This window comes from Macrotis lagotis, chromosome 1 (assembly GCF_037893015.1).
Source record: "Macrotis lagotis isolate mMagLag1 chromosome 1, bilby.v1.9.chrom.fasta, whole genome shotgun sequence".
Lineage (NCBI taxonomy): Eukaryota > Metazoa > Chordata > Mammalia > Peramelemorphia > Peramelidae > Macrotis > Macrotis lagotis.
The window spans coordinates 245,387,949-245,406,285 of record NC_133658.1 but is presented as its reverse complement, the minus strand read 5'-3'; the positions used below and the strand labels follow the sequence as shown (position 1 = coordinate 245,406,285).

Sequence of the window (18,337 nt, the reverse complement as noted above, 5' to 3'; positions counted from 1 at the left end):
ATGAGCTACTATTTTTGAACATATGGGTCTTTTTCTTTCTTTCATTTCTTTAGGATCCTAGCAGTAGTATTCATGGGTCAAAAGATATATGTTGTTTAATAGCTTTTTGGGCAAAGTTGTAAATTGTTTTCTACAATGGCTGAACTAGTTCACAGCTCCTCCAACAATGCAATCTGATGGTAATTTTTTCCATGTTCCACTAACTTGCTTATGATATCATTCTATATACCTAAATTATGTATTCATTTTGAGCTTATCTTGGTATTTAAGGTGAGGTTTTTGGCTTATGTCTAGTGTCTACTTTTCAGTTTTCCCATCAATTTTGTTGAATGGTAAGTTTTTGCCCCAATAGCTGGGATTCTTGGTATTTATCAAACACTAGGTTGTTGTGCTCAGTTGTGTATCTAATATGTTTTACTGAACAACTTATATATTATTTATTATCTAGGACCAAACTATTTTGATGATGATACCTTTGTTATATAGTTGGAGATTTGAAACTGTTAGGTCTTCTTTCGTATTTTAAAAAAAATTGTATTCTCTGATACTGATTCCCATTGTTATGTCCATTGACTTTTTATTCCTAAAGAAGAGTTTTGTTATTATTTTTCCTAGCTGTAAAAAGTAATTTTGTTTGTAGTTTGGCATGGCACTGAATAAGTCGATTTTTTTAAGGTAGTATTGTCCTTAGCTCATCCTTTCCATGAAAAATTAATATTTCTTTTTTTTTAGGCTTTTTTGCAAGGCAAATGGGGTTAAGTGGCTTGCCCAAGGCCACACAGCTAGATAATTATTAAGTGTCTGAGATCAGATTTGAACCCAGGTACTCCTGACTCCAGGGCCGGTACTTTATCCACTGTGCCACCTAGCTGCCCCGAAAAATTAATATTTCTACACAATTTAGATCTCTTTTATTTATGTGAAGTGTTTTATAATTTTATTCATATAGTTCCTGTGTGTACCTTGGTAGGTAGACTCCCAAGTGTTTTATACTATTTGTAGTTATTTTAAATGGAATTTCTCTTCCTATCTCAACTTACTGGATTTTGTTGGTAATATACAGAAATATAAATGATTTGTGTGGATTTATTCAATATCTTAAAACTTTGTTGATGTATTTCATGGTTTTGATTAGTTCTTTACTTAAATTTCTAGGGTTCTGTAAATAAGCCATTTTGTCATCTGCAAAAAAAATGACAGTTTTCTTTCTCTTTTGTTTTTGCTTATTCCTTCAGTTTCTTTTCCTTGTCTTCTCTATGAATATTGCTTGTTTAATATTGAATAATAGTAATGGTGAAAAAGCACATCCTTGCTTTATTCCTGATCTTTGGGGAAAAGTTTCTAGGTTATCCCTATTACAGATAATATTCATTCTTGAGTTTTAGATGGGTATTACTTATAATGTTAAGGAAGGCTCCATTTATTATTATGATTTCAAGTGTTCCTTTCTTTAAAAAAAAAAAGAATGAATGGCAGCAGGCTAGGTGGTGCAGCGAATAGAGCATTGGCCCTGAAATCAGGAAGTGCAAATCCAGTCTCACACCCTTAAAACTTACTTAATTGAGTTACTTTGGGCAAGTCGCTTAACCCCATTGCCTTTCAAAAAAACCAAAAAACTAAAAAAAAGAGAGAATAAATGCTTTAATATGTCAAATGTAAGATGCTTCCATTGAAATAATCATATAATTTTTGTTGGTTTTGTTATTAATACAGTCAATTATGCTTAGCTTTTCTAATCATGAACCATTATAAATTCAGCCTCATTAAGTGATTTTTGTGATATATTCATGCCACCTCCTTGACAATTCATTTTTTTTGTATTTAGAGAAATTGGTCTGTTGTTTTTTTTTTCTTTTCTGACTCTCTCTGAGAGAACAAATTTGTGTCATAGAAAAAATTTGGTAGGATCCCTTCTTTACCTCGATTTTTTCCAAACAGTTTTACTGGAATTCATTATTCCTTAAGTGTTTCATTGAAGTAATTTGTGAATACATCTAGTTTTGTTTTTTTTTCTTTAAGAATTTATTTATTGGGGCGGCTAGGTGCCGCAGTGGATAGAGCACCGGCCCTGGAGTCAGGAGTATCTGAGTTCAAATCCAGTCTCAGACACTTAATAATTACCTAGCTGGGTGGCCTTGGGCAAGCCACTTAACCCCATTGCCTTGCCAAAAAACCCCAAACAAAGAATTTATTACTTGTTTAATTCTTTTTTCTAAGATGGGGTTTTTAAGTATGCTGGTGCCTATTCTGTTAAATTGGTCAATTTATATTTTGTAAATTTCTTTTAGATTAATATCTCCTAATATTTGCTTTTATTTTTCTTTGTTGGTTGTGGTTTTCTTAATCAAATTAGCTAATGGCTTATCTTTTTTTTCCCCAAAAAGCTGGATCTGAGATTTATTAACTTTTTTTAAACTTTCAATTTTGTTGATCTCCCCTTTGATTTTTTTTAAGCTATATATTTTGATATTTAACTGGTGGGTTTTAGTTTGTTAATTTTCTAAGTTATTTTTGAGTTGATTACCAAATAAATAATAAATGATAATAAATCAACCACTTAATTAACATTTGTTAAGTATCTACTCTGTGCCAAGTAATCTGCTAAATGCTAGGGACTCAAAAAGAGGCAAAATTCAGTACTGCTCTCAAGGAAATTTCAATATAAGGTGGAGACAGCACATAGACAAATATCTACTAATATAAGTACAGGATAATAGGAAATAATGAACAGAATTAATTAACAGAAGAAAGGCACTAGCATTAAAAGCAGTTGGGAAAGCCTTCCTGGGATTTTAGTTGTGACTTAAAGAAAACCAGGGAAGCCAGTAAATAGAGTTGAGGAGGGACAGTATTCCAGCAAAGGGAGACAGTTAAAGAAAGTGGCCAAAGTCAAGAGATGGAATGACTTATTCATGGAACACCCACTGTAGTTTATTGAGTAGCAGGGAAAGGGTGACATGGTCTGACCTGAGCCTTAGGAAAATCACCTTAGTGATGAATGGAGGATGAATTGGTACAGGGAGAGACTTGAGAAAGGGAGACCTACCAGCAAATTATTGTAGTATTCTAAGTATAAGCTTCATCAGAGTCATGGCAGTGTTAGAGGAGAGAAGGGGATGTATTTGGGTGATTTCACAAAAAAGAAAATTGAGAGACCTTAGCAATAGATTGGATATGAGGGATGAGAAATAGTAAAGAGTTGAGAATAAGTCCTAGACTGTATATCTAAGGACTATAAATTTGGTATTCCTTCTCTATTGTGGTAGTGGTGGTGAAGAAAGGTTTAGGGCAAAAGATAACTTTGGATATATTCAGTTGAGATATCTGAAAGGCAGTTAGAAATGTGAAATCTGAGATCAGCAGAAAAGTTGGGGCAAGCTAGGTAAATCAGAGATCCTTAGTATAGAGATAGTAATTAAATCCATGGGAACTGATGAGAACCCCATGGGAAGTATAGAGGGAGAAATGAAGAGATGCCAGGACAGAATACTATAGGACAACTATGCATATAGCACATGATTTGAATGAGTATCCAGCAAAAGAGACTTGGGGGGAGGGAGGGAATTGGCAGAAAGTATGAGGAAAACTAAGAAAGAATGATGACTCAAAGACTTAGGAAAAAGAGTATTAAGGAGAAGAGAGTGAGCAACAGTATATTGTCTATAGTGAGGTCAAGGATAAAGAACTAAGAAAAGCCCATTGAATTTGGCAACAAAGACATCATTGGTAACTTTGGAGAGAAAAGTTTTGATAGAATGATGATATCAGAAGCAAGACTTTAAGGGGTCAAAAAGGAAGTAATAAATCAATTTACAATTATGAAATTTCCCCTGATTACTGCTTTGGTTAAATCCCACAAATTTTATTATGTTGTCTCATCACCATTATTATAATTATTAGTGAAATTATTGATTGTTTCCATAATTTGTTCTTTGACCTATATATTTTAGGACCAAGTTATTTATTTTTCAATTAATTTTTAAACTTAGTTTTAAATACTCTTTATTGAATGTAATTTTATTGCATTATGATCAGCAAAAGGTTTTTTTATTTCTGCTTTTTTGCATTTGTTTGTAATGTGTCCTGCACTTTTGAGAATTAAGTTATATTCCTTTCTATTCCCATTCAGTATTCTACAGAGATTTATCTAACTTTTCTAAAATTCTGTTCACCTCTTTAACTTCTTTGTGATTTATCTTTTGGTTTGATTTATGTAAGTCCAAGAGGGATAAATTGAGGAACCCCATTATCAATAAGTTTTACCATCTAATTCTTGTAATTCACTTAACATTTCTTTTAAGAATTTAGATGCTATGCCATTAGGTACATATATATATATTTTGCATTGATATTAATTCATTGTCTCTCATACCTTTTAGCAAAATGTAGTTTCCTGCCTATCTCTTTTAATTTAGTCTATTTTTGCTTTTGATTTGTCTGAGAGCTGTCTTTTAATTTCAACTAAAGCATTCTCAATCATTCTGATTCTGCTCCATCCTCTCATTTTAACTCTGTGTGTATCTTTGTTTCTTGTTTTTTGTAAACAATATAATGTTGGCTAGACATCAACATACACAGAAACTGCAATATTAAAAAAATCATCAATTGTGAATGATTTAGCTACTCTGATCAATACAATGATCCAAGACAATTCCAAAGGACTCAAGATGAAAAATACTATTCATCTGATGAAGTCTTAGTGCAAATTGAAGTATAATTTTTTTCACTTTATTTATTGCATTTTTTTCAACATGGATAATTTGGAAATTTGTTTCAACATGCTTTCACAGTATAATTAATATATTGCTTGCCTTCTAGATGAATGGTAAAGGAAAGGAGATAATTTGGATCTCAAAATATTTTTTGAAACAACATTAGAAATAAATAATTTTTTAAAAGAATTAGAGATGTATTGTTTAATTGTAGTTCCTACACTATTCTGCTATCCTATTCCATTTTATGGATGAATTAATCTTAATTCACATTTATAGTTCATTGTGAGGTTCAAGTACTGTCTGTTCCCTCTCTCCACTATCCCTGCCTTCCTTGTATGAACTCCTCCTTGCCCACCCCACTTAATGTGAGATAATTTCCACCGGTTCTTTTTCTTGCTCCCATCATCTTTCATTTCATTTTTCTTCCCTATCCATTCCATTTTTTCTTTTGAGATCATTCAAAAACACAATTAGACTATTCTAATTAGACTCTATAGGGGCTACATAATCATCTCCCCATATGACTGTGTAGATAGTTTGACATTATTTAGTCCCCTATGATCTCTCACCAGATTTACCTTTCTATGCTTCTATGTTTACATGTAAAATTTTCTACTCATTTCTGGTCTTTTCATCAGGAAGCCTTGGAAATTTTCTATTTTGTTTAAAAAAAACACTTTTTCCCTTTTAGGATTATACTCAGTTTTTCTGAGTAGGTTATTTTTGGTTTTAAGCAAGATCCTTTGCCTTCTGAAATACTATGTTCCAAGTTCTCTACTCCATTATTGTGATGGCTACTAAATAGTGTATGATCCTGATTGTGGCTCCTTGGTACCTGATTGCCTGTAGTATTTTTCCCTTTGATCTAGTAGCTCTGGATTTTTACTTGTTTTCCTTTTGTTTTGTCATAATGTTACTGGTATATTATTTTAATTTCTACTTTGCCTCCTGATTCTAAAATATTTGATCAGTTTTAATTTATGATTTCTTGAAATATGTCTAAGTTCTTTTTTGTTTATTGCTTTCAGATTGTCCAGTGATTCCTTTTTTTTTTATGTCCAGTGGTTCTTAAATTATTTCCCGTTGATTTGTTTTCCAGGTCACTTGTTTTTTTCTGATGAGCGATTTTATGTTTTATTCTCTCTCTCTCTCTCTGTCTTTTGGCTTTATTAAATTATTTCTTGATGTCTTGTGGAGTCACAAGCTTTTATTTGACTAATTCTAATTTTTTTTATTTTTAGCTTTTTTTTTGGCAAGGCAATGGGGTTAAGTGACTTGCCCAAGGCCACACAGCTAGGTAATTATTAAGTGTCTGAGGCTGGATTTGAACTCAGGCAGTGCTGACTCTAGGGCCAGTGCTCTATCCACTGCCACCTAGCCTCCCCTTCCCTAATTCTAATTTTCAAAAAGTTATTTTCTTTTTGTATCTATTTTTTCTATTCTTTTTTTTCTTATCTTTCTCTTTACTGTTTTCTTATTCTTTCCTCTTTGATTCTTAATTTGGGTTTTTGATTTTTGATTTTTGCAAGGCAATAGGGTTAAGTGGCTTGCCCAAGGCCACACAGCTAGGTAATTATTAAATGTCTGAGGCTGGATTTGAACTCAGGTCCTCCTGCCTCTAGGGCCAGTGCTCTATCCACTGCGCCACCTAGCCACCCCCTCCATTGCTTTTCAAAATAATTTTTCAGCTCTTTCTTTTATGCTTACTTTAATTCTTTTATGAATTCTTATTGATGTTATATCATAGCTGCATTTTTCTTGAGGTTTTGCTTGTAGGTTTTATTGAGTCATTCTCTTCTTTTGTATTTGAGTCTTGAGCTTCCCTATCACCATAACTCTTTGTTGTTGCATTCTTTTTTATTGTGTAAACTTGTTCATTCTTCTAGTCTACTTTTTGATTTTGTGCTTAATGCTGGGCTTCACTTCTGGGTGGGAGGGAAATTCTGACCCGAACTTCTATCTTCTTATCCTTCTGTGGCTTTCAAACTCCACCTAGAAACCCTCAAGCTTCTAGTGCTCCCAAAATGGTATAATACAGGGAAAGATCAAATCACTGTATAAATTCATTTTTGTAATTTGTACTCTAGGGCTTCAGAGATCTGTTCTTAGCTCTCTGCCAACCTCACAATTTTTATCAGTGACTTTGATCCAGACAGAGCTATAAGTTTATCAGATTTACAGATCACATAGAATTTAGGAGAGCCAGTAGAATGGATGACAGAATCAAGACCTCAAAAGTTATCATCAGTAGGCTAGAACATTCTTCTGAATCTAAAATAAAACAATACAGGAATAAATTTAAAATCCTACACTTGAATTCAAAAAATAATTTTATACATTCAAATTGAGGAAGGTGCAGCTAGCATTTAATTTGGGGAAAATGGAAGTATTAGTGTTTTGCAAGCTCAATATGAATGATATCACATACAAAATAGTCTTAGCCTGCATTTGTAGTAGGAAGATGATAGTTTCAAAGTATTCTGCCTTGATTAGTCTGTGGAATATTTTGTTCAGTTTTGGTCACCACTGATAAGCTGGAGAGCACTCAGGAAGGCAAACAAGAGCAGTAAATCTAAAAATCATACAACAAGAAGACTGTTTGAAGGAGCTAGAGATTTAGCCTGGAGAGGAGAAGGATTTAGGGGAGGATCAGAAATATCTATGTTCAAATATTTGAAGTTCATGCGGAAAAGAGATTAGATTTCTTGTAAGGTCTAGTTTGACCTATCCATGCTAAGTGATTCCAACCTTGAAGGTCTCTGAGAGCAGCATCTATTTCCTTGCAATGTGAGGAGTCAAAAATCTAACAATCTGCATCTCAGCTGTTAGCACTCTAATGTCAAAAGCCCAGCAATGTCCTAATCAATGTGGTGTTCAAATTTCTCCACAATTCTCATCACTTTGAAGGATTTCTGAACATAAGCATATTGCCATGTTTCCCAGCAGGGTTGATCCTATAGTAAAAACTCCAGTCAAAAAAAAGGCTAGATTGCTTCTTCACATGACTGACACCTTAGGGTGTCTGGCTTCATTTCTTCTATACTTCTATACTGCTCTTCTGATTTGCGAGAGTATTAGTCTACCTCAAAACACAGATAAATATTAGATGAGTATTTTGGAGCTTGTCACTGTGTCTGAATGATTTATTCTGGCATCTTTAGGAAGGAATTATTCTATTTGAAGTGAATAGTGGTCATACCTCTGGCTTTTCCTAGATTTCTAAGTATAGACTACTTGTTCTTCTTGATACCAGAGGGTAAGATTAGCAGCAATGGGTAGAAGTTTGTTCATATATTTCTTTTTTTTTAATTTTAGACTTTTTTTTGTTTTTTTTTAGTTTTTGCAAGGCAATGGGGTTAAGTGGCTTGCCCAAGGCCACGCGGCTAGGTAATTATTAAGTGTCTGAGGCTGGATTTGAACTCAGGTACTTCTGACTCCAAGGCCAGTGCTCTATCTACTATGCCACCTAGCCGCCCCTAATTTTAGACTTTTCAAGGCAATGGGGTTAAGTGGCTTGCCCAAGTCCATATGGCTAGGTAATTATTAAGTCTCTGAGGTCAGATTTGAACTCAGGTACTCCTGACTCCAAGGCCAGTGCTCTATCCACTATGTCACCTAGCTGCCTCCTCTTCTTGATTATTGCAGGTGGCAAAGAAGATGATATTCTCCATCCTCTAGTGAAAGAGTCCATAAAACAAAAGTATTGGCTTTTGAGCAGAAGGTGGTTTGTTTGATTCTTATCACCAAATGAATTCTGAGGCTCTGTCATTGCTTGGATATCAGTCTCTAGCCTCCAACCAGAGAACTAGAGTTGACTTCTTCCTCAGAACAAGCAGGCAGTTCAGGTTCCTCACTGAGGGTATACCCCATTCCCAAATTCCTGAATAAGATGGCTGATCCATCAGAGAGGTCAGCAGGGCCTTTGAAAACCACCCAACCCACCTCAAGAAAGAAATTACAGGCTATGAATAACTTACAAGTAGCGCAACAATAGGGTTTTACTCACCAAGACCTCAGTTATCATCCAAAGAAGAGGCCATCAAGCAAAAGACTGGCTCATTCTTCAGAGATGGCAGAAAAAAAGTGCTGGTATTAAATCCTACTCTCTTCTCACCTGAAATTTGTCCTAGGATTCTTTAGCAATTGATTTTAATCAAGCCTGATGGAATACCAGCACCTTTGGGAGTTTAAGAGGATGAAGTTTGGCAAGACATTTTCTTGTTTCACTGTCCCTGCTTCTACCCAGAAACAATTCCAAAATGGTGACTGGGCAAGGGTGAGTGAAGGGAATGAGCAATTTCTCTGTCACCTTTCTCTCTAAGGAACACTTCCCTGTGAAGTGACAAATGTGTGTGTGTGTGTGTGTGTGTGTGTGTGTGTGTATATATATATGTGTGTATATATATATATATACACCTCATGTATGTGTACACACATACATACATATATATGTTGAGAGTTAAAAAGATTCCTGTGTATATTTTTTGTTTTATCATTGTTTTATTGGGTGACATGGAACACTTTACCTCTGGTGCTTATTTTTTTTCCTGGAAGCACCAAAATTGATTTTCTGTATTAACCTGACCCTATCTTTGCCATGGTTGAATATTTAATTAAATTGAATTGAAACACTAGAGAAGAAGTTCCTTGATCAGGACAAAGAAAACATATTCCTCATCACAGAACAATATGAGCTCATTAAGGCATTCTACTTTCCTAAATTTCACTAACAGTACATTTCTTTCAGGATAAAATCACTAGGGGTTCAAGGACACCTAGATCTAGGAAGAGCAGGATGACTACTTCTCGCCAGGAAGGTAATATGTCATTTCTTTATTTTTTGTATCTCAATACAATTGTATTTAAATATAATCTTTGTATTTAAATTGTATCTAAATACAATCTTTGATATATTAGAAGCATTAAGGGAATGAACACTGTTTTAGAATGAATTTGCAACTAAGACAGCAGTATCTGTTGTGAATTTAAAGTCATCCAAAACCCATAGTTGAGGCATTCAATTTTTAACTATGTGAAGCATTAACAGATTCCCAGGGTGGTACTTAATTAGAGGAGTAGAGAACCTTTCTTAAAATTTTTTTTTTTGCTTTTTTTCTGATATTAATTTTTTTCTCTATTAGGTGATTTCTTATCTTATAATTTCCTTTATGTGCAAAGTTTAATATATATTTGTTGAAATGCTGAATTATTCTTTGCTTCAAAACAGCAAAAATGTTTTGTATATAATCATAAATGTGCACTGTGCCCTGGATTCCATGTAAACTTTTATTATTCTCATCTTTTGTCTTAAAGTTTCTCAGTCAATTCCAAGAGCTCCAACTAGTCAAATGCCTGACCAGAAACATGGATTCTATGATGATTTGCTGACACAATACTTTTTTCATCACTCTTGGGACCAGGACAATCCAGATTTTGATGGGATCCAGGACCACCACAAGAAACTGAAGATGGATACCCCTAGTGACTTAGATGAACATTCCCAGCAGGCCTCACAACCCAGCTGGCCCAGTCCCTCAAGGAATACCAGCATCCTTCCTTTTACTGATGAGGGGTCTGGTGATATATTTAGTAAAGATTGGAGCCCTCCACCAATTGACTTCCTATACCAGAAGGTCCCCAACCCAAGTCCCTCACCACCCCTAAACCTCCTACAAGTCTTAGAAAATAACACTGAGGACACTGACTTGAAAGACTTGGAGGCGACTTTGGGACAGGACAGAGAAATTGCTAAGGTGGTAGAATCCACAGAGTTGAGTCTGTCTCCAAAGACAAAAATCGAAGAGCCTGTAAACCAGGAAACTTTATCATATTCTCAGGAAATCCCATTCCAGGTTCCTTCTGGCAGCTGCCTTTCAGAATCCTTAGATGAGGAGGCCCTGCGGCTGGACTCTGACCCTAAGGAGGCATTGGTGACATTGGAGGAGCTGTTCCAAAACATGGAAGGTCCTGGTCACCACATGGCATTGCCAGCACTTGACCCTTCTCTTCAACCTTCAGAATTATCTGCATGGGTTAGTTTTATAGTTCTCTAGATCTCATGGCAAAACATTGCAAATTCATAGGTTTACTAAAATTCCTTTCTTGGTTTTATCCTATAATTCCTTAGTTTGGCTATGATTCAAGGCCCTTGTATAAAAAAACAAACTCATTTTCAGTTTGGAGTCTTTTATAGTCACATATTAGATACACAGTGCCCTACATGGGTCTTATAAACCCCCATAGAGACTCTTTGTGATTTGATTCTTTGAAAGTTTGATTCTAAGAGGTCCCAATTTCCGAATTTTGGACTCTAAGATTAGAGTCTATGAATGGGAGTAATAATTTTAGGGAAATAGGAAAATGAAGCAATAAAAGTATTTGTAACAGGAAACCATATTGTAGAACATAAAATATGAGAAATATGCCTTGCCCCTGAGTTGGATTCCAGTAATCCAGACTAACCCGATCAATTGAATAAATTGAAAATTCAGTCAAATGAGTTTTAATGAATGAAAAACAAAACACAAAAGCCTCACAAAAGCTAATAGTCTTAGAAAAACTGTTTGGGTCTTTCAGGAAAGCTTCTGCTTAGAGCTTTCATCATTCTTTTTAGAATCTGCTAGCTCTGGAAAATATTCCTTTTCATTTGAGGATTATTCCCTTGAAATGATAGCTTACATTACTTTTCTCTCTCTTTTTGTTCTTGCTATTTTTTTCTTCAGCTTGGCTCCAGCAATCAAGATGAATATGTTAATAGTTTGGATTACTTGCTACAGGATGAGAAGTAAGTAATAATAAATTATAAAAATAAATCCTACACACTTGTATATTCATATATGCGTATACATATGCATATTCACATATAAACCTACATATACAATACATGCATACATACACAAACTCACTTTGTGGTTTGCAAAGGTCTTTGTATAAAATCATATTCTATCTGTGCAGTACCTCTCATTCCTTGGGTATACTGTTATTTTCTCCCAAAGCAAAACTTCCTATAGCATGAACCCTAAAATGAACCTCCTATCACACAATAAACTGATCTCTACATTTTTGCCATACTATCCCTTGATTTGAATACCTTCCTTCTTCCTCTCTGACTTTTCCATCTCTAAGAAACCTTCCCCCATCAAACCATGCTATGGAGATCTCTCCTTCCTCTGCATTCCTATACCTGTATTCAGTTTTTGGGTGCTTCATCATATATTGCATTGTATAGTTACTTAACTGTTATTTTTAGGTGAGTGTTTCCTCTAATTGCAATCTCCTTGAGGGTTGGGATCATGTCCATATTTTTCAGTCACTCAGTCTTACACTTTCCTCTTTTACTCTTGGCTTCCTCTTGTCTCCCAATTCTAGACAGTCTCAAGTTTTATAATTACATTTTTTTTTTAGGTTTTTGCAAGGCAAACGGGGTTAAGTGGCTTGCCCAAGGCCACACATCTAGGTAATTATTAAGTGTCCGAGACCGGATTTGAACCCAGGTACTCCTGACTCCAGGGCCGGTACTTTATCCACTGCGCCACCTAGCCGCCCCCTAAACTCCACAATTCTTTATTTGGATACAGAAAGTACTCTCTTTCACAGATGCCCTAAAACTGTCCCTGTTTGTTGCACTGATGAAATGAGCAAGTCCATTAAGGAAACTGATATTTCTAAAGCTCAGACATGATCATGCCATTTCTTTCTTAAAGAATCTTCATTGGGGGGCAGCTAGGTGGCGTAGTGGATAAAGCACCGGCCCTGGAGTCAGGAGTATCTGGGTTCAAATCCGACCTCAGTCACTTAATAATTACCTAGCTGTGTGGCCTTGGGCAAGCCACTTAACCCCGTTTGCCTTGCAAAAACCTAAAAAAAAAAATCTTCTTTGGGTCCTTCTTGCCTGTAGGTTATAATCTTGCTTCTGTTTAGCATTTAAAGTTTACAATCTATCTTCTATCTCCCAGATTGCTATTTCTATACAATGAATAGAATTCTGGGGCTGTAATCAGAAAGTCTCCTCTTCATGAGTTCAAATTTGACCTTACAAGCTATGTTATGTTTCTTTATCTGTAAAATGAGCTGGAGAAGGAAAGGCAAACTACTCCAGTATCCTTGCCAAAAACAAAAACAAAAACCAACCCAAAACCAAATGGGATCTCAAAGAGTTGGACAGGACTGAACCAACTCAACTACAATAACTTCCAGTTAAACTGGCCTACTTGTTCCCTATGCATGTCTTGTAATTTACTGCCCCAATGACTTTGTACAATCTATCCTTCCTGCCTGAAATGCTTCTTTGGAATGCTTTTCACCTTCACTTCTTGAAATCCTCTATTTGTCTCAAGTCATAGTCCTCCTCCCAACACAAAGCCTCCTTTGATTTCTCCCTTGCCCAAAATTTCCCATGGTCCAGGAATTAGTTTCATATTTTTTTATTTGTTTAGCTGTCTTCCCCTCTTCACCCCAAACATTCCCATTCCACACTCCAATAGAATACAAATTTTTTCATTTTCATTTTTATATTCTTTCTATTTTGTTAAATAAGTGCTTGTTGAAGGGACTCATACTTCTTTTAACCTGTCATGTTACCTATAAATGTCAAATTATTTGGGATTTTGTGGGTGTGGTGAGTCTCTTCACTAAAGGCTCTTAATTTAAGTAGATGTCTTAGTTGCCTAAAGCATCAAGAGATCAAGTAACTTGAACAATATGCTCGTGGAGCTGGTATCAGAGGTGGGATTTGTCTCTAAGTCTTTCTGACCCTAGGCCCAGCACTCTTTAATGTACTATATTGCTTCTCTTTTATATAGTATATACTATTCAATATGTGCTCAACAAGTATTTATTGAATGAATGAATGTTGGGGACTACGATACTTAGTCATATTTGATAGTACTCTAGTAATATTTAGTGAGCCCTACTCTCCCAGAAAGTCACTTTAGGGATTAGTTTTGGAATAACTTCAGAAAAAATAGTAGTCTCTACACCAAATAGAAATATGAACTGAGGAGTCTTCCATGGTTCCTACTGGCACTAACAGTGCCTGAATTTTATCTGCTCTATAAGAACCAGATTCTGAGATGAGATGAATGGGATATGTCATTTCTGAGAAGTAATCCCAAAGCTAACCATAGTCTCCCCCTTTGGAAAACTCTGAAGATGACTATGGAATACTTATACATGAGCAAAGGTAGGAGATGGTCATGTTATAACAGTTGATGAAAACTGATCCATAAATGCTAGGGTTTCATTTGTTGTTGTTTGTTTGTTTTTAATGATAGTTTCTTACTTGGTTTTCTGTTTCATTGGTTCCTAGGCTATTATTGGAGAAATTCTGTGTGAAGGTATATATGATTCCAACCCTTCATCCGGGTGAGATTGTGTTTTTGTTCCAGAATCACCACCTTCCCTGCACTCTGGACAGTACCAATCTGGTACCACAGAATGGGCTGGAGAAACTCTTTTTCAGGTAAATGGAAGGAATAGAGTTGGAAGTAAATTCACATTTGAGAGCTGGGGGAAGGGTAGGAATAGGGTTGCATTTCTGTGCTGCCTAATACAGTAACTAATGGAGAACATATTTGACTTTTAAGAATATTCAGGATTAGGGTAGGGAATCAAGTACAGTCAAAAGCAAACATAAGAAGATTTCCAGTATGTGCTTTCTTTCCCTTCCTTTTTATCCTGTGTCTTCATTTTGAGCTCTTCCCATAAATAGAAGTATTTATTGAATATTTTTCTATGTGCATAGCATTGTGCTAAGCTTGGTAGGTGATTCAAAACAAAATATAGGGCATAATACTTCCTCCTTCAGGTGCTTGCAGTTCAATTTTTGAAGACATGACAAATATATATATATATATATATATATATATATATATATATATATATATATATATATATAACCACTTGGTTACATTCAGACTTTTGCTGCCATTGCATTCTCCTGCACTACTTTCATTCTAAAGATATCAAAAGATTGGACAATGTTCTAGAAGTAAGTGTCATCACAATTAGAAGTCACCCTACTCAGAACCTTGGAGGTGATAAGATGATTTCCTTTTACCACCTTGTAATTTTGATTTCAGGAGTCTTTTTTTTTTTTTTTTTTTTTAGGTTTTTGCAAGGTAAATGGGGTTAAGTGGCTTGCCCAAGGCCACACAGCTAGGTAATTATTAAGTGTCTGAGACCAGATTTGAACCCAGGTACTCCTGACTCCAAGGCCCGTGCTTTATCCACTATGCCACCTAGCCACCCCTCAGGAGTCTTTTCAACCAAGTCTGTGAGCTTAACTCCCTTTTACCTAGCAGAGCCAGGAGATATAGAAAAGAGTTGGAGGAGTACATCAGGCCCAGTTGATGTTACACTTTGCTAGTTTCAAATTCATTTAGTAAAGAGTTTATTTGATCTACATGTATGAGTAATAGTCTTTTGGTTTATCAGAATTTGTGGGGGGAAGAGCTATGAATACTATAGGCATGAATGAGCCACTTGATAAATTATTAATTGTTAATTAATGAAAAGTCTTTATAAGAGCAGCAAGGCAGCAAAGTGAATAGAGTGCTGGATCTGGAGTCAGAAAGATACGAGTACAAATCCAGTCTTAGACATCTATTTCCTTAGACCCTGGGCAAGTCACTTTACCCTGTTTGCCTTAGTTTCCTCCTCTGTAAAATGAACTGGAGAAAGAAACAGCAAAGCACTCCAGTATATTTACCAAGAAAATCCTAAATGGGGTCACAACAAATTGGATTCAACTGAAAAGTGACTTTTTTTTTTGCAAGGCAAATGGGGTTAGGTGGCTTGTCCAAGACCACACAGCCAGGTAATTATTAAGTGTCTGAGGCCGGATTTGAACTCAGGTACTCCTGACTCCAGGGCTGGTGCTCTATCCACTGTACCACCTAGCTGCCTCTGAAAAGTGACTTTTAAAAAGTTTTTATATTCTTCACATACATTGCTTTGGTTGTTTGGCTCAACTGCTGCCTTCTTTAAACATCTCAATCAGCCTGTTATTGAAATATTTATCCATCTAAGTAATGCAACATTGAACTGGCCAACAGGTGAAACCATGCTTGAACCTTTTCAGTTTTTCTCTGGCACATACTCAGAATAGCCTCACCTCTCCTAAAAGGCTGAAGAAGCAATCATACTAAAAATGCTTAGCTCTTAACTACTATAAACAGTTTAACCTCCCACTGGCAGAATATAAACTAGGAAATGAAACAGAATATTAACATTCTATGATCATATATGCTATCATTTCATTGAATAAAGTCAAAAGAAGGATATTGGCAATGCTTTATATTTTGGAAAGCAATTTACGTAAGTTAACTCATTGAATCCTCATGTCAGTCATATATAGACATTTACCTCCAGTCATCTCCTACATTCTTCCTGATTGCCATCCTAGATGATGATGATGATGATGATGATGATGATGATAAGAGCAGTATTTATATGGTGTGCTTTAAGGTTTGCAAAGTATTCACCAACATCTCATTTTATCCTTACATCACAATGAAAGGTATGTGATATTATTGTCCCTATTTTGCAGATGAGGAAATTGTACTGGTTAACTGACTTACCCAGGTTTATTCAGCTAGTTAATATCTAAGATCAGATCTGAACTCAGGTCTTCTTGACTCCAGATACAATACTCTGTCCACTATGCCACAAAGCTGCTAGATTTTTGGGTGCCTTAAAGGGAATCCAAGCCATATGTCTTCATGGCTTATGAAAGGAGTATGGATAGAAGGGGGAAGATCACATGTGCTCCCTATCTTGGAATCATGAGTTAAAAAATAAAAGAAAACAAGGAAGGTAGTGAAGGGTTTTTACTTCCTGCTCAGATATATTGACTAACAAGAAAATTAGCTTTTCCAGTTCACTAGCCCAACAGGATGAGCAATAGTCAGTCTCAGTAACTAACTGAACCTCTTTTGATTGCTAACTGCATTGGCCTCTGGTTTCTTTGCTTCCTACGCCAATCTTGGAAGCTCTCCTCTATAGCTTCTGCTAGTGGGGACTAGGTGACCATGTCTTTTATACGTGATACTTTGGCATACTCTTCTCTTAGCTGAAATTCTGAATGAACAGATTTGCAACAGGAAGACAGGAAATGAAAAGAAAACATTGTAGCATACAGATAGCATCTCTTCATTTTATTGGTGCCTCCTGCCCCATTACAAATGAGAGCTTACCAAGAGGAAGAGAGGTAACTAAGTTCTTATTTCAGGATCTTCAGAAACCTCTCTGTTAGTTTCTCTCTGAATCCTTTCATTGAGACAAGAAGAAAACTAATTCAAGAAATGAAAGGATGAGAAGGGAAACAATTTGAGAAAGAATTTATATTTCATATGACTTTAGAGGAAAGTTAGAAGCTAAGAAATACAGGCAGACCTATCTTCATATGTGAGAATGACTGAAAGGGACTCTGGTCAATAATTTAGAGTTTGGAGTACCATCTGGTAACTCAGGCAGAGACTGTACTCTGAGTAGTTTTTTCTGTCTCCTTCCCCTAAGAGGCACATGGATATAGCCTTCCTTTTACTCACTTGCCATTTTCTCTAGTGCTTATGTAAAACAGGTACTTTTGTAGAAAGGAAATGCCTCTTGTTTCATGTATGAACATTTAAAGGACCCAAATTAGTTGGAAAGGCAGCAAGTGCCATAAGATATTAGGAAGGAGAGATCCATGTTGTCTATAGTTTTCCAGGAAGATTTTATGGAGGATTTTATGATTTGCCTAAATATGAGTGGAAAGTATATTCTGGATGGGAAGAACAGCATGAGCAAATACTTAAGTTTGGCACTTAATTTATATTTTCCTTTTGTTATTCTTTTACTAACTTTTTCACTGAAATTCATGCAGGCCATTAAAATTTATGAAATACTTTGCATTTAAAAAGGGCATGGATTCCCATATATAAAACAGGTGTCTTCCCCATACAGAGACAACTGCTTTCCCTTAGTACTAGGAGAGTATGGCTGGAGAGCTACATGAGATGATTTACTAGAACAAGCCGCCAGGTGGCACTACAAGTCCCATAGAACAGTTGGGGCAGCTGTGCAGGGGTGACCATTCCCAATATTTTCAGTTCTGAACTAACAGCTCACTGGATGTACGCAAAAATCAGGATTCTCTCTCTCTCTCTCTCTCTCTCTCTCTCTCTCTCTCTCTCTCTCTCTCTCTCTCTCTCTCTCTCTCCCCCTCTCCTTCCTTCCTTCCCTTCCCTTTCTCCAAGACAGCAAAAATCTGACATGTATAATCATGTCAAAATATCTCTATATTAGACTCTTATTTCATATCTGAACTTTTCCTTCCTAGTGCCTTTTCTAATCTCTAATCTAAGGGGATGATTAATTCTCAAAAATAATTCATAATTTTATCAATTGACGCTAATCTCTTTTCTTTAAAGATCTTAATCTCTTTCCCATCATGATCACAGGATTACTCACTTAGAGATTAACTTGAATTTCCTGAAGTGAAATAGAAAAATAAGAGTTAATAGGGTTAAAACTTGAAAGAGTAAACCCCAGCCTCTTGCTTGTACTAGAAGCTAAATTTTCCAGCTCTCCTCACCCAGTCATCTTCTCTAACTAGTTTTCCACAGGCATACTCAGAGACA

The 18,337-nt window shown here is 35.8% G+C and overlaps 1 protein-coding gene across 8 annotated transcripts in view; it reads left to right on the top strand.

Annotated features, from left to right (window-relative positions):
- The window catches only part of FAM178B (family with sequence similarity 178 member B), a 186,213-nt gene that overhangs the window by 37,922 nt on the left and 129,954 nt on the right, over nt 1-18,337 (top strand). For 7 of the 8 annotated variants that reach the window (XM_074210044.1, XM_074210047.1, XM_074210046.1 and 4 more), the window contains 5 exons: nt 8,846-8,991; nt 9,463-9,532; nt 10,029-10,747; nt 11,438-11,499; nt 14,023-14,175. In XM_074210044.1, coding sequence (XP_074066145.1) covers nt 8,878-8,991; nt 9,463-9,532; nt 10,029-10,747; nt 11,438-11,499; nt 14,023-14,175 — 1,118 coding nt within the window. In that variant the 5' untranslated portion in view covers nt 8,846-8,877. The remainder of the gene's footprint in view (nt 1-8,845; nt 8,992-9,462; nt 9,533-10,028; nt 10,748-11,437; nt 11,500-14,022; nt 14,176-18,337) is intronic. The other variant, XM_074210049.1, reaches the window with a different exon arrangement.